Consider the following 26,707-nt stretch of genomic DNA (forward strand, 5'->3'; position numbering starts at 1 on the left):
GATGACAGAATTGGCATTTGTTAATGGAGACTTTCAACCTAAACTCCTCTAGCCTGTCCAACACCTTGGAGCAGGGGTCTCCAACGAGAATCAAACGAATGGCTTGTTACCAGGTTGGCATGATGATACTTGATAGCATGCTGAAGAGGTAATTCAACCATTTGATTCAGCTGTGTTTGAGTAGGGCTGCATCTAAAACTGCAGGACTGTAGCTCTTGAGGACTGGAGTTGGAGATCAATGCCTTAAAGAGATGTTGCTCGTGCTCTTTAAGCGTTTTGCCAAAAACAATTATATAATCCTAGTACACAATGGTTTCCAGAAGTTGCATGTCCTCAACAGCTATCTCCATTAAGCCCTTGAACGTTGCAGGCGCTCCAGTGATTCCCTGTGGCATACTCTCAAATTGATAGAAAGTAAGACAGCAGACAGTACAGGTCGGCAGCAACACCTCCAGCACAAGAACACTGAATACAGGGGCTCCCCAAGGATGTGTGTTGAGCCCCCTGCTCTTCACTCTGCTGACCCACAACTGCACACCATCAAACAGCTTCAACCTTTTCATCAAGATTGCAGACGACACAACTGTGATAGGTCACATCAGCAACAACGATGAGCCCTACTACAGGAGTAAAGTTAACCATCTGGCCGAGTGGTGCAGCAACCTGTCCCTGAATGACGACTAAGGAGATCATCATAGACTTCAGGAGAACTCACACCGTGCAAACCCCACTAACCATCAATGGTGCTGCTATGGAGAGGGTAAGCAGCACCAAGTTCCTGGGTGTGCACATCTCAGAAGATCTCTGCTGGTTAAAAAACACCATCACTGGTCAGTAAAGCCCAACAGCGACTCTACTTCCTCCACAAACTGAGGGGAGCAAGAGCCTCAACCCCTATTATGAAAACCTTCTACAGAGGCACAGTTGAGAGTATCTTCACCAGTTGCATTACTGTGTGGTATGGCTCCTGCACTGGGTCCTGCTGAAAAAAGTTACAATGGGTAGTGAGAGCAGCAGAGAGGATCGTAGGTACTTCTCTTCCCTCCCTCCAGGAGATGTACTGCACCCACCTCATCCAGAAAGCCCTCTGCATTACAGGTGACTCCACTCATCCATCCAGCAACTTCTTCAGTTTGCTGCCATCAGGAGGGAGACTGAAGAGCCTCCGGGCCAGAACCAGCAGACTGGAAGACAGCTTCGTCCATCAGGCTGTCAGGATGCTGAATTCACTCCCTGCTCTCACACACATGAACTCCAGACCAGCATTCATCTTTTCCTTCTGAACCCCCACCCCCCCCAAAACCCCAAACATACAAACTCTGACCCACCACCATTGCCCTTTCACTGACTGCCCCACTCCCACTTGCACACGAACTGGCCCACAATCACTATGATTGTGTTGGACACTGCTGTTTAAATAATTGTATAGTATTGTATTGTGTTGTACATAAGACTTATTTTATGTTATTTTACTTTATTTTTCCTTTTTCATCTTTAGATTTTTAGTGTACACTGAGGGCTATGCGAGCATTGCAATTTCAAATGTGTATGACTGTACATATGGTCTTTGACAATAAAGCTGACTTTGACTTTGATACCAAGGGGACAAATAAATGCCATCTTTTCCTTGTCTTCGCAGCCTTTTTTATCTGATCGTATCCCATACGCAGATCTAATACTGAGAACCATTGGCTGCCTGACAAGGAATACAGGGCATCATCAATGCGGGGCATTGTATATCAGGTGTATGGCAGTTGTTCAGTGTTCGTTAATCAATACAGATTCATTGCAGATATTGACACATATAAAACAGCTTTTATATGTGTCACCTCACATCTGCCTCACATCATTTATATCAGCAGGGGCTAATCTCCTTGACCTCTTTGGAGGGGGCACTAGGCCTGTCACAGTGGCATAACAGTTTGCATCTGGGGAAATAGAAAGAGGGCAGGGCCCTTTCCATTTTATCTGTCCCAGAATGTCATTATTTGGGAGTCTCTCCTGTGTCCCACAGACTGAATCCTCATAGAATGTGCTTTGCTCACCTTTCATCTTCACCCAGTCCCATAAGCAGCGGAACAGTGATGTATTGGTGCCATCTAGTACAGGGCTGTGTTGTTGGTTTCTTAAATCGTTTAGTTTTAGTGGTAAAATGTTGTGCTTGACTAATTTCTTACTTCTCAGAGAAGTCCAGTCTGCTGGCTCAAATTTGCGTATAAAATCATAAATTCAGTTTGTTATTTTTTAAGCAAATAATAAAGTTAGTTTGAATTTAAAACAAAACAGATATCTAAAATATTTTTTGTTTGTTTATATTTTATGGCAGGTAGTAAAAAAAATGTTAAGCATTGTATTTCTCTAAAATAGTCGAATAGAAAAAAACAAAAGTTGGCCCAACAAAGTGGGTGGGGCTTTGTATATATATTTGAATGTTTGTGAATGAAAGTGATCCAGAAATTCTTAATAAAATGTTTTTGTGCACCAACAACAGAAAACCCCCCAAAGCAAAACCATCGCTTTATAGGCTTTAACCTTTTTTCATAACCTCCATGAAGGCAACCATGTCTTACCTATGTGTACCTAATAAGCAGGTAATGGATAATACAGACAAATAGTTTCTTATAATGCATTGATTATAATATGAAATAGTAACACTTTATAACATGACTTGCAAGTAAGGTGCAAGTACCCTGTACTTACATGCATTTTGTAGGCAACAAGTCAGGTTTTTGCAAGAAACAATGAAACAAGTACACTGTAAGCACTCTGTACTTTCTGGAATGGGAGCCATAATGGAGTCACCTGCGAAACCCGTGACTAACGCACAAGTAGCCTGTAATTACATGTAATTTTGTGTAACAACTTTTGTACAGGAAACAACAAAATAATAACATAAAAATAAATAAATAATAATAACCATAATTAAATGGTTAAGTAATTTTAAGTACTGGGTTATTTCATGGTAAATTTATGGAAAAATAAGCAATATTTCCTCATCTCACATCTTATGTGCCCTGTACTTTCCTGCAAATTCAACTAAGTACTACCTAAAATAAACAGTTTCGTTGTTATAAACAAATATAGAGAGTATGGAAGTTTCTAGGTTTACAGTACAAACCTCAATTTGACCATCAAAGCCCTGTGGCCTAACAGTTTAGAGAGTGCATTGAAAATAAACCAGAGACACCAGCAGTCTAGGACTCTTTGATTCTGAACAGTGTAGTTAAACAGACTCGGTGTCACAAATAACCTGTAAACGACTGTGCCATTTGGAGCCCTACGCCCCCATCTAGTGGCTAAATATTGAAAAGAAAACAAATAAGTCTGTAAAAGCTCATCCACGAGGTGGCGTCGACTCTCAGAGATCTAAATACCACTGAGATAAAATCACGATCACTATAAATTTACAAATGTTTTGACCTGGAGATCCTATTTGGAGTTAAATCTCATTCACTCCAAAATAAATCTGATTTAAATTCCCCTCTGGTCTGGGAAAAGCCCACAGCAGAATCCAAAGCAGCATAAAATGAGACTTCATTTGGTTAATGACATTATTCAGCATGCCAGAACATCACATCTTTGTGTGCAATATATACTTGCACTCAGTTACACTTGTAAAACACATAAAGATCTGTGTATTTACAGGTAACAGCCTTTACCTGAACTCTGTGAATTAGGAATGGGGGATTTGATTGACTTTGAATGTGGCTTGGTTGTTGGTTTGAGCATTTCAGAAATTATTAATCTGCTGGGATTTTCCATCTCTAGGATTTGGAGAAAGAGAAAATGTCCAGTGAGCGGTGGTTCTCTGGGTGAAAACGCCTTGCTGATGTCAGAGATCAGAGGAGACTAGTCAGGCTGTTTTAAGCTGATGAAAACAAAAGTAACTCAAATATGTACTTGTTGCAACAAAGGTATGCAGAAAAGCATCTCTGAGCCCAAAACATGTTAAACCTTGAAGCAGCAGCAGCAGAAGACCACATCGGGTATCACTCCTATATTATATATGATTATTATATATAATATTATACTATATTATATGAGCAGGAAATTGGACAACAGAAGGTCTGATGAGTCTCCATTTCTGATGCAACAGTTGGATAGTAGGTCTGAATTTGGTTTAAATGTGAAAGCACGGCTCCATCCTGCTTTGTATCAGCATTTCAGGTTGCTCATGGTGTAATGGTGTGGGGGATATTTTCTTGGCACCACGGATTACTGGGTGGGAAATGTTTTGCCCAGGAGTCTCCTTAAGAAATCTAGTCCATAAGAATGACATTAGATACAACTGAGAGTGCATAATAATGAGTACACATTACATTTAGCATTCTTATTTGCCACATTCTAGCCTCCTGAAAACTGAGGAAAAGAGAATCTTCCCATTGATTTTTGTTGTTATTCCCTTCCTCTTTGAAGCTAAAAGAGGCCACCCAAACACATGAGAGATCAATGGAAAGCCCAGGATGTCCATCGGGACTTCTTAGGGTAGCTCAAAGTAGTAAAAAGATATAGACCAAAAACAAGTGTCCATTACAGAGGACATAAATGAATAGGGTGGTTCTCAGGAGGCTAGATGAAGAAGAGTGACTCATGATCAGACGCCTGTGTGTAAACTGTAAAAAGTTTACACAGGAACTCTGTAAATGGAGGAATTTGACGTGTCATCAAAAATCAAGGAAAAATATATGAGTTTGTAGCTCCTAATAATAAATTTTGTTCATGAGCATCTTAAGGACTTTTAAATTTTGTTTAATTCTTTTGAGTTTTAGGAATTTAAAGAAATTAAGTGTGGTGTCAGAAAAATGAAGCAAATTGTGGAATTATAATAAGACTTTCAAGGCATTTCTCAACAATGTCTCAAAGCAGATTTGTGATCACTTTAAACTTAGTATGATTTAATGTTTGTATTTCCACTGTGTGTTTTGGTTGTATATCTAATTGCTTTTTGTATATTGTATTGTATTTCATGTGATGGAGCTGGCAGGGTCTTTATTAGGAGAGACGAGGATAAGCTAGAAATGAGTACATCACAGGGACACATACGTTGAGGTGGTTTAGAGACAAAGGAATAGAAGCGGCGCTGACATGGTGTGAACATGTGCAGAGGAGGGAGACTGGATATATCGGACAAATGATGTTAAATATGAAGCTGCCAGGCAGAATGAACTGATTTTACTAAAATTACTCTGACAATCAGCAAAGCTTATGTGATGATGTTCAAACAGGTTTTGCAGTCATAAGGAGGATCTTAAATCCAAGACTGAATTAACCCTAATTACCCGTTCCCATGGTAAAAATCCTGTGAACACAAACATCCTTCTATTCTCCAGTCTTGTTGGTACCTGTTGTACTGATTTGCTTCTCCATTAAGTTAATTACTCACATGAAACCTCATGTATTATAAAGTTGCCTTGGAAAAATCCTGCTAAGGCTAAAATGCAAGCAGTTAAATGAACTTACAGTGAACTCATCATTTGCAGCTCTTAGAAAGGTGAGAAAAGAGAAGCAAAAACTGTACAAAGTGTTGAGCAAAACAAAGCAACGACTGCAGTTTGAGGGGGGAGAAAACTAAGAAAGAGGAAGTTTCTCTGAGTGCAGAGGCAGGATTGCCAAATATAGGCTGTTATTTTTATTCACTAAGCAAAATGCAGAAGAGAAAAGCCAGGAATCAGGCTTCTCAAAAGAAGCAGTGCAGAGTGAAGAAGTGTGCAGAGGCCCCTGTTTTATGGTAAGAAGTCCATTTTAACATCACTAAAGGTTTTATTTGTTCATCATGTCACAGTTTTTTCTCCAGTCAGAGTGAAACTTGAAGCTTCATTGAGGTCCAAGTTTATCTTTGTGATTCATCCTCAGCCTGTGATGTGTGTTTGTTTGCCCTGAGCTGCGACTTCAGGCACGCTTCCTCTTCAGATTTGCAGCTTTATGGAAACGTACTGGTATAACTAAAGCTTACGCAAAATGTTATGTCTTTATTTTTAACACCTATGGTTACTAGTTATGGCTTTATAATGCTTCCGAATCAGAGCAGAGGCACTGACTGCCTGCAAGGAAAAAGCCCAGGGAAAGTTACGTTTATTGTACCTTTGTCACACGCCCAGGTGTGACTCACGCCTGGGCGTGATAGTGGGATTTGTGCACTTCCTTCAATAGTGGATTTTCTCAGTGAACTTGGAGCGTTACTGTCACCATGAAAAGGTACTGTAAAATCTTATTTTCTCTCTTTAAAATGCATTTAGGTCAGAACAAGTGAAGTGCAGCATCTCCTGACCCTGTTGGAGACAGTACAGCCAAAAAACTCGACACAAATTCTTTGCTTCGATGCTTCGTTTAACACACGGCTCTGTAGCGCGCCGTTGCCTACATTTGCGACTAAAAACACTCTGGAGCCAGAGTCTTCATCCACTTCCGCTTGTTTTACACAAATCTGCAGTAAGCCTCCAGAAGTTCTACTAAAATATGTAGAAAAAGAACTGGAAAGAACTACAAGAAATAGATTTCAATAAGGCATGTACATAAAATTAAAGGGTTTAGTTGTTATTGTTGTTGTTGTTAGAGATTTTAAATATTGCAATTTTAAAATGGAAATGAGCAGTTGATATTGAAAGACCTGTGTTTTTTTCCCTTTTGTTTATTTAATATTGCTCATTAATGAGACAAAACTCATTCTTATCTGATTACTCAATTAATCGATGGAATAATCGATAGCTGCAGCCCTCGACATTAGTACAAGAATTATAAGTAAAAAGCATTTAAAAACATCACATGTATAAGCAGCCTGTCACAAACGTTAATCCAAATTACTTTTTACAGCATAAACAGTTTGTAACACAAACTTTCGATTTGTATAAATCGTACATATCATAAATGCGACAATACTAAGGTAATTATTAATGAGCTTGTGTTCACTTTGATGTACCTCAGTCAAGACAAGGTGCCCCACAAGACAAAGTATCCTTAATACAAACTCTTCAGGCTTAATTTCACATTTAGTTGTAATTAGTTTTGGGGAGTAATAATAAAGTAAAACACATTTTTGCTACTCAGTATTTCTAATATAGATAGAAACACTTTGGTGTAGTATAAATAGTCATGAGGAAGTAGTAAGTATTGTGAAACTTATGGACACTTTGAGTGGCCAGTAGCACTATATAAGTGTGAATATATTAAGAGCTTAACACCGAGCAAGAACATAACCTAACAATAAATTAGAATCCATTTATTGTGAGCTAACTAAGATTAAACTAACTAAAATTAAAATAGAGATTAGAAGAGGGGGTGGGGGTCATCATTCATAAAAAGTAATCTGTGCTGCCATTTCAGTGAGTGTGGAAAACATGTGCAAGTCCAATATATGCAGGGTCTTAATAATAAACTAATAATAAACAACAAACTCCATGTTCTGTTTCTCCTTTACAGACATCAAAGAAAATACTGATGATTTGATGGATAAGAATTTAAAAGGTATTTGCTTCTTTTGAGGAAATATAATTAATATTGGAAGCTCTGACAACACTTTGAAAATATGTGTTGAATTTAACAATATCCTTGACGTGTTCTAGAAAGCAATCTTTAGTCTCAGATGTTTTGTAAGTTGGGTGTATTTTGTATAAAGATATGAGCTCCACCTTGGATCTTGTAGAAGGGAAAAATGATGGGATCCTTCCCTCTAAAAACACTACACCAGAGGAACTTTGTGGGCCCACTGAAGCTCAGAGGTAAGTTACTTGTGTTTCTGACACTTACACACTCACTGGCCACATCCTTAGGTACACCTGTTAAACTGCTTATTAACTTGTATCTTATTAACCAATCACATGGCAGCAACTCAATGTATTTAGGCATATAGACACAGTGAAGACGATCTGCTGCAGTGCCTGATGTGCAGATGCCGCTCAGCCCTTTTCAACCAGTACTGACGTATTAAGAGGCTGTCAGTTATCTGTATCCCCGAAAACTTGATCCTGCTGAATAATTTGCCAGCACTATTGTCAGTGAGCTGTGAATGACTGAGAATGAGTAAATTAAATCCATAGTAAAAAAGAAATTTAAACCGGGTCAAGTTGAACTACAAACACCACCAAGTGTGGTTCAGTTTCTTACTCTTAAAAACCCAAAATTACTTTCCAAAATATACAGAATGCTTTCTAAAACGGATGAATCAATATCACTTCCTATTGCAAAATGGGAAGCGGATTTATCAGTTAACTTTGACCAAAACTTCTGGTCTCAGATATGCTTAAAAACCTTTCATTTAATCAGAAATCCCAGTCTTCAATTAATTCAATACAAAATACTACATAGAGTACACTATACAGGTTATCGGATGTTCAAGATGGGCTTTACGTCTACCAACAACTGCTCACACTGCCAAACTAATTCACCGGACAATTATATCCACGCTCTTTGGTTCTGTCCACCAGTTCAGAAATTTTCGCGCGAGATATGTGAAGACTTATCGAAGTCCCTTTAGTGTGTTTGTTGGGCAGCTTAGATAATGTCACTACAGATAAGAATATAGCCCATATGGTTTTCACTGCCCTATGCATAGCCAAGAAAACAGTCCTCATGAACTGGAAAAATAAAAATAATCTTAATTATAACCAATATAGAAATTATCTATTAGATTACATTAGTCTTGATACAGCCTCTGCCACCACATCAGATCAATTGCTCTGGGCTCCTTTGATCAGCTCCATCACCTAGTGGGGGTGGGGGGTCATAGTTTGGTCCGACCTTTGCTGTTGTGATTGGTGTGGGGGTAGGGACAGGCTTGGGGTGTCGGGGGATTCCCCAGGAGCATCTTCCTTGGGGGGCTCAACCCGGGGTAGCGGTCATGGCCTATTAGGGGCTCTGTTGGCTCTTAGGTGACGGTTTCCTCGTGGCTGCGTGCAGCGGGGCTAGGGGAGGGTCTATGCTGACGGACGTGGGTTAATGACCTGGTAGCCTGGCTGCCCCTGGGTGGGTCCAGGACGGGCGTGGGGTTCTGGGGGTGCTCCGTCTCTGGGCTGGGGCCCTGGCTGGGCCTCGGGGGCTTGGGTCCTGGTTGGTGTGTTGCCGGGGTTGTGGGCGGGTGGGTGTATGGGGGCCCAGCCCTGGCGCAGGGTGCCGCCAGTGCATCGAGCCACCTGGGGGGCTCTTCAACTGGTGGGGGAGGCTGTTACATCTTGCAGGAGGTCTCCTCTCTTCAGGAACTCACTCTGCAGGAGGGGGAGATACAGGAGAGGTGGAGGAAGACCTCGGCCTGGGCGTCTATTGTCTTGTGTAGTCTGGAAGATGAGTGGATGACAGGGTGGGTGCAGTTTTCTCTGTGGTGGGGTCGGGTGGGCTGTCCCGGGCTCTGTGGGGCCAGGCAGCGCTGCCAAACTGGGCCCCGGTCTGGATGGGCCTGGGCCCCCTTTCCCTGGCGGGTTGCAGAGTGTGGAGGTGCCTACTGGGGTCAGCGGGGGAGCTGGCCCCAGGGAGGGGTCACTTGCCCCTCCCTTCCTTCCCTCGCCATCTCCAGCTGCCTCCCTCTTCCCGCTCCACCACAATGACCCACACATGCAGGGCCTTGGGGTAAAGGTGTGTCACCAGGGTGCAGGGGATGCATCCCCCCCTCTGTCCCCTTCTGACTGCCTGTGCCTCAATTTTATCTCACAACTTAGACATTCACATTACTCACACTCTCATAACACATACATATAGGATCTTGGGGGTGGGCACGCTACACGGAATCCAAAAGACCATCAGGGTGTACAACCTCACCCCTGGCGTCGTTGCCCACCTCTCAATTTTAAATACATGTAGACATTGAGAGCTATCAGGAGGGGCTATGCGCTTACCTGCTGCTCTCTGGCAGGTAGCTCCATGCCCTCCTGGGTTTTAAATGCATCTTAGAACACACATGCATCAACACTACATATGAGCGGGCGGAGGGAGGTTTGGAGTCTTCACACACCCCCATTCTCTGCAGCCTGCTGGAGTGGGTGGGCTAGGAGGAGGAGTTGGCCGTCTGATTGGGGTCTGGAATGTGGGGCCGAGTCAGGGCAGTCTGCTTCTCTCCACCCCAGGGAAAAGGGTAACACTACCTGGGTCTGGGTGCAGTTTCCCCCTCCAGGGGCAAGGGTACCTAGACCTGGGGTATAGAATACACTTGGGGAGTGTGATTGTGTGTACAGTGTCTCTTTATGTCTGTCTCCACGTTGGGTGAGTGCTGAGTATTTGCATATGAGAGCATGAGGGTGGGAATGGATGTTTGTATCTGTGTGTGCCTGTATGTCTGTGTCCATATGTCAGGTTGGGTATCAGACGCCACCTCTCTGGGGACAGAGAGTGGAGAGTGGCCCACCACTTCCTCTGCCAGTGTCAGACGCCCTCAGATATCGGTGCGTTGGTGGTTCTTTGTGTCCGGGGATGGGCGTCCAGGTACACACCGGCTCACTCCTTGGTGGCTGCTTATCGGGGCCTGGAGCCTGCGGCTCGCTCGGGCCACTTCGGGGGTGGGGTGCCCTCGGCCTCTTGGCCTGGGGCTCGGTCACTCTGGCACAGTTGGCTGCAACCCCCCTGGCTTCTGCTCCGCAGCTGCTGAGTGACCCCTCATCTGGGGCTCTCCTCAGCTCTTTCTGGGATAGTGGCGCGGCTGCCCCTCTGTTGGTCTTCCTTGGTCTCTTGTGTTCTGAGGGCCTCTGGATGTCTGGAGTTTTGATCTCCTCCATACCTGCTTCATGCCCTGGAGGACGGGGCTGTGGCTCCCCACACCCTCTAACAGATCATTACATGAAGGAACCTTTTAATACAAGCGCGTTCATGCTCACAGGTGTACACACAGGTGCTCACAGACACAAACTACACCCTTTTTTGGCTCCTACCTCAAAGCACACTGTGCGCTGTCGATCTTACGTGCTGCACAATAATGTTTAATATTTAGTATTTACTGTTATATTCCCATAGATCATCATGATGTTGTTTATTATGTTGCTCTTTTTTTTTTCTTCTGCTTGTTTTCTCTTTTTTCATTCTCAACAGGTGATCCAGGTGGTTGATATATGTATTTTTTGTCTGCTTATTTTGTTGGTTTTTGTTTTTTGCCCTTTATCCCCATCCCTCTTCCCCGCTGTTTTTCTTTCCCTCTTTCTTTCTCCCCTTTCTTTTCCCCAGTCAAATCTGTCCCGTATTTAGCAAGTGAAAATAAAATAAAATAAACAATAAAAGGTGAATCAAATAGACCATTACAGCAAGGCTGGGATGGTCCATATGGTAAAGTAAATCTGTCGGGCATCTTTCTTCGCCTTTAGACAATAATTCTGATGGCAAAAGAGCCAAACGGGACAGGCAAGAAAGGAAAAAAAGAAAAAGAGAGACTGAGTAAATGCAGCGCTGCAGTTGTGTCAGCAACGCGAAAAATAGTAGACTCAAGACATAGGAATCTTGTTCAGATATGTCCAGGTTTTCCTACATGACTAGTGAGACTAACAACTCTCTTGTTTTGAAGCCAGGAGCGGCAGCAGGCTAGATCAACTGCACCAAGCTCTGTTTCGATCAAGAGCAATCATTCAAAGGAGTCACCTCTTGCTTTTAATAGACAACAATCTTCTGGAAAAGAGTTAGTCCACTGCAGTATCTGCTACACTTGCATTTATTAAACTGTTTTTTGGCAGATATAATAACAATATTGTTTTTGTCTGGTGTTTCTCTGCCAGGACTGGGGAGGTGAGGCCTGGTTGTCCTGTATCCAGCTGTGATTCGGTCATGAGTGACCACTCCAAGGAGCCACCTCTTGCTTTTAACAGAAAGCAGGCTTCTGGCACAGAGTGAGTTAGCGTGTCACTATATAACCTCAGTTTATTAACATCACATCAAGTCTGTTAAGGAGCAAAGTATGTAAGTAGTAATGATTTTATGTTGCAGTCTAAACTTTTAACACATTTTTTTCATTTCATTATTCTTTATTCATTCTATTATTATCAGGACTGTGACGTTTCCTCTAGACTGCACGTCAAAATGACTTGTGGCAACATACTGAAACCCTAAAACTGTCATAAATCTAATACTGGTACACGTTAAAACATTGTGTGTACACTGAAAATTGTTGGAAAACTGGGCCAATGAGTTAATGAGTTAATTCTCTGGGAGAAATCCCTTGTAGGCTTCCTTAGGAAGAGCAAGAATCACAAAATCTGCCAGACTTAATATGTGGAGCTACCTGCTGTGGTGGCCCCTTATCAATAACAAAACAGTTGAGGTAGCTTGCTAGTTACATATGTTTATCATTATTATGGCTGCCATATCATTGGTAGCCATATATATATATATATATATATATTTCATGTGGCACTTACTGAAAATACATTGAAGATCTTTGCAATCCATAGGATCAGTTCTCTGGCATTTCATTGCGTATTCAATAAAACCCTAAAATGGCAGTGAACCAAGTATTGAGCCTGTGGAACCCCGCAATGTAAACTTTAGTAATAATGGGGGGCTTTTTTGCGACTTTGCATGTTTATTACAAATTTTATTAATTTAAAAAAAACTACTTTATAACTTATAATTTACACAGTTTTCCTACGAATTTCTGCACTTTATTTATGAATTATTGGATTCATTTTGTGCAACAAGAGAACCATGTTGAGAATGATCTTGAAGTGGCAACATGCCGGAAAACAGTTTTCCAGTAAAATAGATTGTCATTCTTTATCAAAAAGAGAATTTTTTTAGTGTAGTGTGTTTCATTTTTATTCACAGACTCTATCAGGACATCTCAGAGGTTCATAGTGCTTCATGTGTGGAGGACCATCAAACAGACATAGACTCAATATTTAAGGTAAATTTGTCTCAGTGTGCACTTAGCAAAGTCTCAGCAGTTTTTGATTTGTTTGGTTTGGTTTTTTAGTCACAGTATATGTTTCATCTTTTTATATAATTTTTCAGTTGCTTGAGGAGAGTATTTTCACTTTTGTGAAAGACGAGTTGAAGCGAATGCAAAGGCTTTTAAAATCAAAGTGTTCAGATGGAGAAATGGACACCGATATGAATGAGGGCATGAGGAGCAGCAGAGAGGCATTTCAAAACATCGCACTGCACTTCCTGAGAAGAATAAACCACGAGAACCTGGCTGATTCTCTGCAGAGCAGTAAGAACATTTTACAGCTGCATTTTAATGGATAGTATGTGAGGAAGGAAGACAATGAGAAAAAGGAAACAAATATACAGTATAAAGATGCCCTTTAAACTCCACATTGAGCAGTTAATGCAGGTATAACAGATTAACGAGTTTATTATGTACTCGAAGCCCATTCGTCATCACTGACTGATTGTCAGTTTACTGCTAGTGCTTCAAGCTAAATGTTTTGACTGTGGCCATCTTGGTGTTATGAAACCACAGGTAACAATGGGGACAGTGGCTATGGCCATAATCCTGTAATTTTTATTTGTTTGTATATTTTTTTAAACTTACACTATTTTGAAAATATAGACTTGACAAAACCAGATCTTCTTTTTGGATTTTTTTTGTACATGGCTAAGATCTCAGTCACACAGGTTTCGAAGCTGAAGACAGTAAAAAGTGCAAAAGTTGCAGAGTTTAGGTCTTTGCATGTTTTTCAGTGATTAATTGCAAGTTTGTTTTTTGTTGGAAAGAATACAGGTTCAGCATTGGCTTCATATTTCACACATAGAAGCTACAACAACCTTTTGTAAAAGTATCTGTGGTTTTAGTTTTCAAAATTGTCAGCAACCTAAACTTTAACATTATTTCTAACTTTACTTGTGAGGGTAAATTTGTATGTTGTTTTTGTGTGTTTATGCAGAATCCCCTGCAGTATGTCAGCGTAAACTTAAATTTAGTTTAAAAAGGAAGTTCCAGTGCTTGTTTGAGGGGACAGCTAAAACGCGAAACCCAACTTTTTTGAATGACATCTACACAGAGCTCTACATAACAGAAGAAGGGACTGGAGAGGTCAGCAATGAACACGAGGTCAGACAGATTGAAACCGCTGTGAGGAAACCGGCCAGACCAGAAAGAACGATCACATGTGAGGACATCTTTAAAGCCTCATCAGGTAAAGATCAGGCATGTAGAACAGTGCTGACAAAGGGAGTGGCTGGCATTGGGAAAACAGTCTTGACACAGAAGTTCACACTGGACTGGGCTGAGGACAAAGCTAACCAGGACATCCAGTTCACATTTCCATTCACCTTCAGAGAGCTGAACCTGCTGAAGGGTACAAATTTCAGTTTGGTGAAACTTTTTCATCATTTCTTTACTGAAGCCAAAGAAGCAGGACTCTGCAGCTTTGAGGAATTACAGGTTGTGTTGATCTTTGATGGCCTGGATGAGTGTCGACTTCCTCTGGACTTCCAAAACAATAAGATCCTGACTGATGCTCGACAGCCCACTTCAGTGGATGTTCTGCTGACAAACCTCATCTGTGGGAACCTGCTTCCTTCTGCTCGGCTATGGATAACCACACGACCTGCAGCAGCCAATCAGATTCCACCTGGATATGTTGACATGGTGACAGAGGTCAGAGGGTTCACTGACCTACAGAAGGAGGAGTACTTCAGAAAGAGATTTGGAGAAGAGGAGCAAGCCAGCAGGATCATCTCTCACATAAAGACTTCGCGAAGCCTGTACATCATGTGCCACATCCCTGTATTCTGCTGGATCACTGCTACAGTTTTGGAGGATGTGCTGAAAACCAGAGCAGGAGGAGAGCTGCCCAAGACCTTGACTGAGATGTACATCTACTTCCTGGTGGTTCAAGCAAAACTGTGGAGCATCAAGTATTGCATTGGAGCTGAGGTGGATCCACACTGGAATCCAGGGAGCAGGGAAATGGTTTTGTCATTGGGAAAACTAGCATATGAGCAGCTGCAGAAAGGTCACCTGATCTTCTATGAATCAGACCTGACAGAATCTGGCATTGATCTCAGAGTGGCCTCGGTGTACTCAGGATTGTTCACACAGATCTTTAAAGAGGAGAGGGGGCTGCACCAGGAGAAAGTGTTTTGCTTTGTCCATCTGAGCGTTCAGGAGTTTCTAGCTGCTCTTTATGTCTTTCTGACTTTGACAAACTTTGGCGTGAATCTGTTTCAGTCTGAAACTTGGTGGTCAAATTTATTCAGGGACAAATCTAAGCTATCATACCTTTTCCAAAGTGCTGTGGACATGGCTGTACAGAGTCCCAATGGACACCTGGACTTGTTTCTCCGCTTCCTCCTGGGTCTTTCCCTGCCAACAAATCTCACACTTCTTGGTGGGTTGGTGACACAGAAAGGAAATATCTCTCTTGCCAAGCAGGAAACAATTGAGTATATAAAGAGTGTGATCAGGAGGAGTTTGTCACCAGAGAGAAGCATTAACCTGTTCCACTGTCTGAATGAGCTGAATGACCATTCTCTGGTTGAGGAGATCCAACAGTACCTGAATTCAGGAACCCTTTCCCCAGATAAACTGTCTCCTGCTCAGTGGTCAGCTCTGGTCTTCATCTTACTGTCATCAGAAGAAGACCTGGACATGTTCGACCTGAAGAAATACTCTGCTTCTGATGAAGGTCTTCTGAGGCTGCTGCCTGTGGTCAAAGCCTCCAACAAATCTCTGTAAGTTTCCTGAAAAATGGGAAACAACTGCTAAAGAACTACTGCATTTAGCTTAATCTGCTGAAAATAAAGTAAGTCAGGAAATTATAATTTACTTCGAAATCAATGCATGTATATGTTTACAAAATACAAATTGATTAAACAAAGAGAAAGCTAAAAGAGAAAAGCTTAAAGGAAATCATGGGATGTGTAAATACAGAAAGAAAGTAAAACAAAAATATGAAATCATACAACTTCATTAATAACTATATTTTCACTATTTCTGATGAGTTTAATGACATACTGGCAGTTGATACAATTACAGCTTCAGCAAAATTCTATTATTGATCAATGTTCCTGATTCTTTCTAAGTAGTCTGGTTGTTTTGTTATGGAGAAATGCTCATTTTAATTACCATGAGATTTTGAGTCTTTGTTCCAGAGTTTCTGTATCTTAAATTTTGCTGTAATTTTTAGGAACGTTTTTGGGCTATTTAATGCACTAGGTCTGCATGCATTATTTTCTAAATGTTCTAGCTGTGATTATAAAAGCTATGAACGATGCATCCTCTATATGAGAAGGAAAATTTTTATTCAATTTACGCAGGATCTGAAATAACACACTGAAAATACAGAGCTGTTTACTTGGGTACTTAAAACCTGAATATAATACCATAATTACTTTCAGTAGTTTCTTGATGGTGACCACATGAACATGCATTTAATAACTACGTATCTGGCCAACATATAATAATACATTTTGGCAGATATCAGTAGATTTTTTTGTTGTGATTAACATTGCTCCCTTTTGTATGAATAATAAACGTAGGTTGAGTGGCTGTAATCTGACAGAGAGATGCTGTGAAGGTTTGGCCTCAGTTTTTAGCGCTCAGTCTTCCACTCTAAGAGATGTTGATTTGACAAACAACAACCTGCAGGACTCAGGACTGAAGTTGGTGTCTTCTGGACTGAAAAATCCACAGTGTAGCCTAGAAAAGCTAAGGTTTGATCAACACATTTTGGGCAAATTTTCACAGTCGTTTCTGCTGAAACTGCTAAAAATTGAACAGAAATGGTAAATGTCTAAACAAAACATGTTTGTATTCATCTTATTACCAGGTTGAACCAAAACAATCTCACGGAGAAATGCTGTCAAGAGCTGTCATTAGTTCTAGAGACCTCTCATTTGAGAGAATTGGACTTGAGTTGCAACAATCTGCAGGACTCTGGACTGAAGCAGCTCTCTGCTGGGCTAAAAGGTCCAAACTGTAGACTGGAAACACTCAGGTCGGGATATCCTATTTTACATAGCAATTAATAATCTGTGGTGTGATATTTAAAATAATTCTGTATGTTGTGTTTTGTTTTTAATTTGTGTACTGATTTAAATTCTTCTACAGGCTGATTGGTTGTAATCTGTCAGAGAAAAGTCATGATACGCTGTTTTTCATTCTCACCTCTTCTAATCTGAGAGAGCTGGACCTGAGCAACAACAGCCTGAAGGATTCAGGAGTGATGCTCTTCTCTGAACAGGGAAATCAGCACTGCAGACTGGAAACTCTCCGGTTGGATTATGATTTATGTTAAAGTTTTACGTTTGGATCTCAAAGTCATTAGGTTTTTTAAAATAAATTTTTGGTTACATGCTTATAATAAAATCTGTGGCTAACCTTCAGACTTGTGTTCTACAACAGAATTATAAAGATTTCAAGTGTCCCTGAGAAGGTGTTTGCTAGCAAGTACCTAATTCAGACATTTCCAGTTTTGGGGGATAATTAGCATCATTACTTCATTTACAGAAGCTTATTGATGATGTTCAAGTCACACAACTTGATATTATTCATTTGTAGCCTGAAATTTGTATTTTATTACTTGGAATTTATGTTTCAGAGATCATTAAAAATTGCATATTTTGTTCAACATTACAATCAACATAATCAAATTTATCTTTAAAAACAGATGTAAATTTCCAAAACATGTCCTGAAGAACTTATTTTGCAGAATCATCCAAAAGTAATTTCTTTTTAAAAATTATCTCTTTTAAAAGTAATCTCTTTTTAAAAATCCCATTGACTTTTTTTTTTTTTATTCAAGAGATGTGATGATAGAGACAGTGTGATGGCAACTTCCATCAAACTCTCTTGGCCTACACAAAACACGTTTCCTACGCCACTGTATCACATCCCATAAATGTTTGGTTTAAAAACATTTTAAGATATATCTTTTTATTTTATCAGATTGAGTCGAACTGGTCTCACAGAGCAATGCTGTCAAGGGTTATCATCAGCTTTATGCACAAAGGTGTCTAGTCTGAGAGTGCTGGACTTGAGTGACAATGACCTGCAGAGCTCAGGAGTAAAACTGCTCTGTGAGGGACTTGGAAGTCCACACTGTCAACTCCAAACTCTAAGGTGAGGTCAGGTTAAGATGTATTTGGCTACCTTGATTCTGCAACTGTGACATTAGATGTAATTGCAAATGCTTTGTCCTTTGGTAAAATGTTTCTTATTCATAAGATGCTTATTCATAAGTATAAATAAAACAGCTAACCTGGTACAGAGAACTTTTTGTTTGTATTTGATTATAGATACTGCAAATTTCTATAAAATTGACCTTTTTAAAAACATAGTCTACAATGCTCTAAAGTATACACGTTAAAGACCTGTATCTCATTTGTTAGGTTAACTCAAACCAACCTCACAGAGAAATGCTGCAATGACATCTCAACAATTCTTAGTTCCCAGTCTTCAAGTCTGAGAGATCTGGACCTCAGTAACAATGATCTGCAGGATTCCGGAGTGACATTTTTGTCTGCAGGACTGCATAGTCCGTACTGCATCCTGAAAACTCTCAGGTCAGATTTCAACTTGTAAACTCTAATACTTTCTATACATAAGGTCGGTTTTGGTTATTTGTTACTTTTAATTTGAGAAAAATTTGTGTCAATCTTTTTTTGTAGGTGCACCTAAATGAAAAAGCTATATCAGTGCGATGGATATTGAAAGTTATTTTTTTATGTCATGGTACACTCTGTTCTACTGTTTATAACAGTTACTGACATTTTAAAGTTTTCTAATTTCTTCTACCATGCTTTATGCCTAAATGGTAGTAGAATGGTTTATACCTTAATCCTACATATTTAAATGTTCCATATATATATACACATATATATATATATATATATATATATATATATATATATATATATATATATATATATATATATATATATATATATATATATAATCAATCCAAATCGCACATTTACTGAATCTAATTCTTTAGTCTGAGTGGCTGCAGGTTATCAGAAAGAACTTGTGACGTTCTGATGTCAAAGCCTACCAGTATAAGAGAGCTGGACTTAAGTAAGAACAACCTGCGTGATTCAGGCATCAAGCTTTTGTCTACTGGGCTGACAAGTCCACACTGTAGACTGGAAACTCTGAGGTGAGGTCACATTTTTACACTAACTTAGCCAAACTTTTTAATTTTATTTTAGTGCTGTTTATTGTTTTAACATCACTTAATTAATTTAAATTACAGAGTTTCTGACTTAATCTTTGGTGTTTATAAATATGCCAATGCTTGAGACTTCTAATATCCTTTAATTTGGCTTGGTTTGTACCATAGTTTAAATATGTTTGAGCTTTTTATATATATATATATATATACATATATATATATATATATATATATATATACATACACATATTTTGTTCATTCTGATAATGAAAGTCAAGGGTAAATGGATCACAGAAATTACATGGAGAAACATTCTTAATTTTTCAGGTTGAATCACACAAATCTCACAGAGAAATGTGGTCAATATATCTCACTGGTCCTCAGCTCTGACTCTTGCAGTCTGAGACACCTGGATTTGAGTAACAATGACCTACGAGATTCAGGAGTAAAACTGCTTTCTACTGGACTGAGGAGCCCACACTGTAGACTACAAACGTTTGGGTATGCATCTGAGGAATATGTGTTGCACCGTAAGGGTCATTGTGAAAAGACTGGACAGGCAGCCAACTGTGACAAGGGGACCCATTTTTTTCCTAGTAGACGATTTGCTGTCAGGATGGTTGCCCCTTCCTAAACCCTGGCTAGCAGTTTCTTCAAGTTAAAAGGGTTTTTTTCTTTCCCACTGTTGCCAAGTGCTTGTTCATAGGGGATCAACGGGTGGCTGGGGCTTCATCCTAATATTGTAAGGTCTTTACCTTGCAATATAAAAAAAACAACTTGTGGTGACTGTTATTGTGAATTGGCATAATGTAAATAAAACTGAACTAATGTTGTGTTTGCACACACACTCCATCTCCATAAGACAAAGGTTATAAACTACAATGAAAATAACCCTTAAGAGCTACATTTAAAACTGCTGCAGAGTCAATAAAACTAAATAATTAATAAAAACCTAAACCTACACAACAGCAAAAAAAAAAGGAAAATAAATAAATAAATAAAACATCTTCACTAAACAGTATGCACAAACAGCCACAGTTATGAAAGCGCAAACATTTTCATTTAACTTCTCAGATAGCATAGTGTACAAAGCAAGAGAGGGCTTTTTTTTGTCTGAAGTTGGACTAATGAATTCATAGTTGTGGTGGACAGACTGAGTGCAGATTCTTATGAGCACATTTCTGTTTCTTTTGCAAATCTTGAACAAGACCATTTTTAAAACTAGCTGCTGTACCTGAGGAATTACTTCTTTGCTTTGAAAGACACTTTACACTGTCTCACTTGCATATGACCATCTGCACCAATTATCATGCAAATTATATATTAGTTTTAGGTGGATGGATTACTTCAGTTTTGCACTCTTGTAGATTGTCAGGCTGTTTGATCACGGCAGATGGCTGTACGTCTTTGGCGTCAGCTCTGAGGTCCAACCCCTCCTATCTGAAAGAACTCGACCTCAGTTATAACCATCCAGATGAGTCGGGAGTAAAGCTAAGATCTGTGGGACTGAAGGATCCAAACTGGAGACTGGACTCCCTCAGGTATGATGTACATTGGAGTACAGGAACTGTAGAAATGCTAAAGGACTCCAGTCGTGTCTGACTTTGATTTTCCCCTTCCAGCGAGGACCACAGTGGTCTTCAGAGGCTGAAATCTGGTCTGAGGAAGTGTAAGTATGTTAGATGTAACACTATATTTCTGGTTTGATTTAAAACCTTCAGACTTACTGCTGTATTTCTCACCCTTTCCTCTCTGTGTATTCCTTAGATGCATGTGAACTAACACTGGACCCAAACACAGCCCACAAAAATGTTGTCCTGTTTGAGAACAACAGAAAAGTAAGACTGTCACCAGAGAAGCAGCCATATCCTGAACACCCGGACAGATTCGACTGGTGCTACCAGCTGCTCTGTACAACGGGTCTGACAGGCCGCTGTTACTGGGAGGTGGAGTGGAAAGGAGGGGTTGATATTGGAGCGACTTACAAAAGCGTCAGAAGGAGGGGAGCTCTAGATGGCAGCAGGCTTGGATGGAATGAGAAATCATGGAATTTAGAGTTCAATGATAAAAACATCTACGCCTGGCACAATAATATAAAAACAGTTCTCCTTGCTCCTCTGTCCTCTGCCTCTGAAAGAGTGGGAGTATATTTAGACTGGACTGAGGGCACTCTGGCTTTCTACGCAGTCTTACCTGATTCACAGATTCACCTGTACACCTTTTTCTGTGGTGCCTTCACTGAACCACTTTACCCTGGGTTTGGGTTCTTATCAATAGACTCTTCTGTGTCACTGTTAGAAATATAATCTATCCAAAAAAGGCTAATTTTTCCTGGCGAAATAGCCATAGGTCTCAGTAATGCAGCAAAAAAAAAAAAAAAAAAAAAGAAGCAAAATATTTAATAGATGTTCAAAAGAAGAGGCTGTGGTTTTTAAAAATTAGATTTTAAAAAATGCACCTTTTGTCTAAAAAAAAAAATGTAAGTTTTTTTTTCTATAGTTTTAATATTTGAATATCTGACAGATGTTGCTTCTTTTTTGCTAATTAAGTCAAAGTTTGGACATCAAGCTTGGTATGAAAAAAGTAAACAACTATAAGAAAAAGAAGAAAACAAGCGCCAAAAGGTTAGACTTTAAGTGATGAGATCAGCCAATGATTGAAGTCATATTTAAGTAAAGATCATGTTTATTGGAATATGTTTAACCTCCTAGGACCTGGCATCCACATATGTGGACATCACATTTTGGGTTATTTACATCAAAATACTCAATTTTGCTCTACAAGGGTCTGATATCCACTTACGAGGACATTATACTGCTACTGTTCTATCAAAATTTTAAACGAATATCCTCATATGTGGCTCTCATTTTTCTTAGAAACAAAAATCAGGTTAAAAAAAAAATAAAAATTCTGGTAATTCTTTGTTTTTATATTCATTGGGTCCCAATGTGCCCAAATATCAAAGAGAAATTAAAAATGCATGCCGTGGAAGAGTTCGGGTCTTAGGAGGTTAAATTAAAAGGTTAAACTCTACATTTTTAGGGGGAGGGTTCTTGTTTGTTGTTGTTTTGTTGTTGTTGTTTTCACATGCAATTTATTTATTTAATTTAATCTTGAACATTTTGTGGCTTGTGGTGTTTTGGAAAACTGAAAATTATTATTATTATTATATTATTAGTAGTAGTCATTTTTAGCCAGGCCTTCATCATTTTGTTTGTGCGCATCGTCTGAGGATTCAAAATTTCTTAATTACAAACAAATCCAGGTACAAAAATCACAGATTTTTATTATTCAGACAGTGTGACGGTAAATGTAGAATAACCAGGTGACATAACCCATGCGTTTCTTTGGACTGTAGAAGAAAGCCACGCAGTCAAAGTTTCAAACTCAAGAGTTGCTTGGTGTGGGGTGACAATGCTAATCACCAAACAGCACCCACACAGCTGTTTATAAAATACAATGTGAAAAATAAATATGAAAATATTTATTTAGAAATACCAGCATTTGATTAATTTACAGTAAAACAAAAAAAAAAAGTAACATCATACAAGATATAGTGCAACACTTTGAGAGACCTAGTATTCAGCACGTTGCTCTCCAAGCTAACTATTGTATAGCTGTACACTAATTAAAAGGCTGCTAGCATTCGTGATGTTGATAGTAAACACTAAAATTTGTAACATGTGGCATTCTGAAAAGCAAAGATAAGACTTTCTGATCCCTAAAGAAAAGTTCACAGCACAGAGACGAGTTATGAGGTAAGAAAAATCATTGAAAAAGAAAAATGAATTACAAATTAAAAATAAGTCAAAATAAAAAAGAAAATGCATATACGATATATAGATTGTCATATTTGTGCAAATATTTGTGGAAAAGTGTCCAGTAGTGCAAAATATAAAACTTTAACTACACTTGCACAGTGAATGTGTAAAGAACATGTAACTTGTGTACCTCCTTATAGTTTTAGGTAAAGCATGTTGAAATTAACCTGAATAAACATGTAGAAGGTAATGTGATGCTTAAAAAACAAAAACATCAAGCACACAACTGTATAAACAGGATGGCAGGCTCACAAAATTATTAACTGGCACTTATTTTGGAGGCTGCTGGCAGCTTCCTGCAGCCTCCGCCCACTAGTTTGTAGTTCAGCTCGATGACAAGCGAGCAGAACTCGCTCATACCGACGAAGTCACAGCACATAATGTTGACTCCCTCGGGTCCTGGCTGCTGCTCACCCGCCCAGCGGAGAAGCAGTGAGAGAGAGGTCAACGTCAACGTCCTCATGCTCTGGAAAGGGTGCAGGAAGACGTAAAACATGGTCTCTGTCAGGTTCAGACCGGTGACGTAAAAACCATCTGGAAAACAAAACCGTCTGTAAAGCCGGTGCGTAAAGAAACGAACAGCAAATAAAACCTGAGGTAAAATAAATCCCAGCTAGCTGCAGAAGCAGTACACTTTAGAGTATTTTTACTACGTCACTGACATTAGAGAAATACTTTTACCGTTTTAAATACAGGTCTGTAATGCTACTACTTTCCCTCACTGCACTACTTGTTCCAACAACCTCATACCTGGTCTTCCCTGCCGTTGCTGGCCTTCCAGATAGGTGATCACTTTCTTAGGATCTGGGCTGTTAGCATACCTGAACACACAGGACAGGTTCAATCATTTCAGTGTTGGTGACATGACCAACTGTGCAGACAGTAGCCTTGAAAAGTAAAAGTAATCAGGCAGTGCTTCAAATCTGTTTTTTCCCCCTAATGGCCACCAGTGTTGGTCACCAGTCAAAGACCCAAAAAGAAGGGGGGAGAGAAGAAGACCAAGAAAACCACATAAGGTCTAAGGTTTGAAAATAGGAGGAAACAAACTATCTTTACATACGTGTATATATTACATGCAACCAGTGTTTACATATTTAATATTGTATTTCACACCATGTCACACCATTTATAAATAAACCAACAAGCACGTATTATGTCTGACAGTGAACACACATTAAAATATGACACTCCAATTATGTCATATTTGAACCTTTGGCTGTTGCTGTTCTCAGTGTGGTTTAAAGTCACTGTACCAACATCTATTATTAATACTTTTGAGACAGCAAGATGCTCAAAAACAAAACAAACAAAAAAAGAACAGCTAATATTGCCAGAGAAAGCAATCAGAACCAAAATCGCGGAATCGAAGACACTTAAGCTACGAAGTCTGTCTAACCCTTCTACATACGGTCTATGGATTTTACCAATAAGGTATCCGATTCCACAGCCCAGGGTGCTGCAGCTCCTGGTCGTCATAGGAAACAATGACCTGCTGACCTTTTGACCAACATGACCGCAGAGTGGGAGTTTCCTGCATGCATACACATGAATCAAGCTGTCAGTTTATTAGGCACACTGTGCCAAAACCAATGCAGGCTAATAACATGATTACAGCAACACGTTTTAATTTTCGGAGCGTGACGTTTGTGGTGTGGTATATTAGCAGGTTTCTGGACTAGAGCAATACCTCTGATATTTGAAACACCTGAGTCGAAAAGAGTTTCAACAGAAACTGAACACCATGACCTAAATGATTAAATGATTTATTGCAGGATTACAGTCTTAAATGCATTTGTTTTAGTCAGGGGTTCCCAATGAGCCTGTGGTTGAGATCAGTTCCATGTATTTATATCTACTGAAGTTAAAATGGTAAATCCTTATCTGAGAGGCTGAAAGCAGTGAATATTTGGCATTATCAAACTTTAGAAATCAATCATTATCCTAATAATGTCTATCTACCTGTGGTGGGCACAGCTTCCCTCTGAACAGCAGGAGGATGAACTCCATCAGATGGGCGTGGTCTTCGTCACTTAGAGATTCGAAGTGTGAACAGGCAATGATTACAATCTCTTTGGGGTGAGCGTCCAGCCAGCCGGCCAGTTCATCCAGAGCCTCCTGCATGCAGACAGACATTAAAATTTGCTGTAAATTAGCTTTCACTCTGAGTATCAATGCAGTTTTGGTGTAGTTTACTGACCTTGACGGTTATCAGCGTGTATATGCCGTGAGCGAAAAACAATTTGCTGCTCCCTGCTGGCTTTCTGGCGATCCGCAGGTCCAAGAAACGAACACCAAGATCACACTGATCAGAAAGGACCGATAGCTGTAGCCAAGAAAGAGAATGAATATTGAAACACCAGAACCAAACAATGACAGAGACTCCACCATGTTGTACAGATGGCTGTATCTCTCTCCTGATCTCCTCTGTACAATTTCACATTTGCATTCATCACTCCATCACACCTGTTGTCTCTGATTTTCAGTCTAATTCTTGCGTAGTATGACATATCTCAGCTTTTTCTTCCTGTTTCAGGTTACTTGCTAGTCACTTTTTTTAAATAGTTTTATAGATCCGCCTCTTCTTTTTTCTCCACTTGTGCAGCTTCCTCGAACTTTTTAATGACACACTGCTGAGAGTGTTTTCAGCTGATAGTGCTAAAAAGAACATTTTATGTCTGTTAAACTCTTATCTTTGGTATTTTTCTAACATTCAACCCATTTTTGTGACAGGCTTCTAGTAACAAAACGCTTAAAGATACAGTTTAAAGTTGGTTAGATATTTGCATGTGTAGACACACCACTTGTTCCGTCTTTGCGTTAGGAGCCTTTTTTGGATGCTGGAATGAGTCACACCTTAGTGTTAAGTGCCTCAACAAACAAAAAAAACATTCCTCTGAAAATGGTCAGGTTTAAGTACTGGGTGTAAATGATCAAATAAGCATCCAGATGTCCAAAGAAAAACATTCAAGGACCTTCGGAAAGCCTGAAGAACTGCTCAAGACCACTTTAACAAAAAAAAAATGAAGATAGTCTGATTAGAAGCAAAATATGAAGAAATGAGGGGCGGGTCATTACACAGTACTGTATACAGTAAGTCATGATAAAACATCTTCCTCTTTCCAAACTAAGGGTAGTTCAGTAATTATCAAATTATCAAAACCTCAGATGAATTCCCCAAACCTTTTACGAGGTAGGGAGCATCACCTGAGGTGGTGCAGGTTCCTGGTTTTCTTTCATCTTTAGGGGGACCGTAAAATACCTGCGTGGTGGCCCAGCGGTAAACACAGGGTCGAGTACAGCAGGGGAACAGCCTGTCAGTCAGTCTGAGGAAGCAGGACTCCGATCTCACCACAGGAGAGGAGACATCCAGGCTGAAGGACATGCTGTCATGGCTGCCTGTGGTGCGAGAAGAGCCTGTCAACAAGCATCTGAGACAATTTTTTATTACAGTTTAACCTGAGATTAAGGATAATTATCTTTTTAAAGTAAACATGTGATCTGTATGAGAGTGTTTTCTATTCTTTTCTGTCTTGAACTGGCTGAACTGGTTGCTCCTGTTTTACCAGGTAATGCCAGGTTCCACAGCGGGACGTCCAGCAGCTCCTCCGGCAAACGCGACATCCAGTCCGGGTTTCCTCCGAGCTGCTCCCGCTGTTTGTCCTCCATGTCTTATTACCGCCCTGTCCTACTACAGATGTTCAGCATGCTCTTTGAGCTTCTTCGGGATCTTAACACGGTTTATTTACCAACTCTTCCGGTTGTTGTCAATCGCCACTTCCTTTAGCGATTTTCAAAATAAAATCACCAAACGCGACGAGAGCTTGCTTAAAAAAACAGTAGAGTTAGAACACTAAAGTAAAAAGTACG

At 39.9% G+C, this 26,707-nt stretch overlaps 2 protein-coding genes across 6 annotated transcripts; one reads left to right on the forward strand and one right to left on the reverse strand.

Moving 5' to 3' along the window:
- The first annotated feature begins 5,652 nt into the window (after positions 1–5,652).
- LOC146361183 (NACHT, LRR and PYD domains-containing protein 3-like) lies at positions 5,653–22,142 on the forward strand. Of its 5 annotated transcripts, XM_084921191.1 has the most exons (18): positions 5,653–6,195; positions 7,417–7,461; positions 7,613–7,715; positions 11,471–11,581; positions 11,679–11,789; positions 12,724–12,802; positions 12,910–13,111; positions 13,788–15,579; positions 16,387–16,560; positions 16,677–16,844; positions 16,958–17,122; positions 17,795–17,968; positions 18,238–18,411; positions 18,843–19,004; positions 19,347–19,520; positions 20,387–20,560; positions 20,642–20,688; positions 20,787–22,142. In XM_084921191.1, the coding sequence occupies exons 2-18, from the start codon at positions 7,443–7,445 to the stop codon at positions 21,323–21,325; spliced, it is 4,368 nt and encodes a 1,455-aa protein (XP_084777317.1). In that variant the 5' UTR covers positions 5,653–6,195; positions 7,417–7,442; the 3' UTR covers positions 21,326–22,142. The 5 variants fall into 5 exon arrangements, with proteins under 5 accessions (XP_084777317.1, XP_084777316.1, XP_084777318.1 ...); XM_084921190.1 differs by having other exon boundaries at positions 5,653–7,461; XM_084921192.1 differs by having other exon boundaries at positions 5,653–7,461; positions 18,295–18,411.
- Positions 22,143–22,279: 137 nt separating this feature from the next.
- Positions 22,280–26,639, reverse strand: LOC146361184 (PI-PLC X domain-containing protein 1). Its single transcript, XM_084921195.1, has 7 exons — positions 26,404–26,639; positions 26,100–26,236; positions 25,038–25,163; positions 24,800–24,955; positions 24,265–24,371; positions 23,591–23,661; positions 22,280–23,374 (listed from the first exon to the last, which is right to left on the reverse strand). The coding sequence occupies exons 1-7, from the start codon at positions 26,504–26,506 to the stop codon at positions 23,100–23,102; spliced, it is 975 nt and encodes a 324-aa protein (XP_084777321.1). The 5' UTR covers positions 26,507–26,639; the 3' UTR covers positions 22,280–23,099.
- Positions 26,640–26,707: the final 68 nt, after the last annotated feature.

This window comes from Perissodus microlepis, chromosome 23 (assembly GCF_051167445.1).
Source record: "Perissodus microlepis isolate ML-2025 ecotype Zambia chromosome 23, ASM5116744v1, whole genome shotgun sequence".
Taxonomy (NCBI): domain Eukaryota; kingdom Metazoa; phylum Chordata; class Actinopteri; order Cichliformes; family Cichlidae; genus Perissodus; species Perissodus microlepis.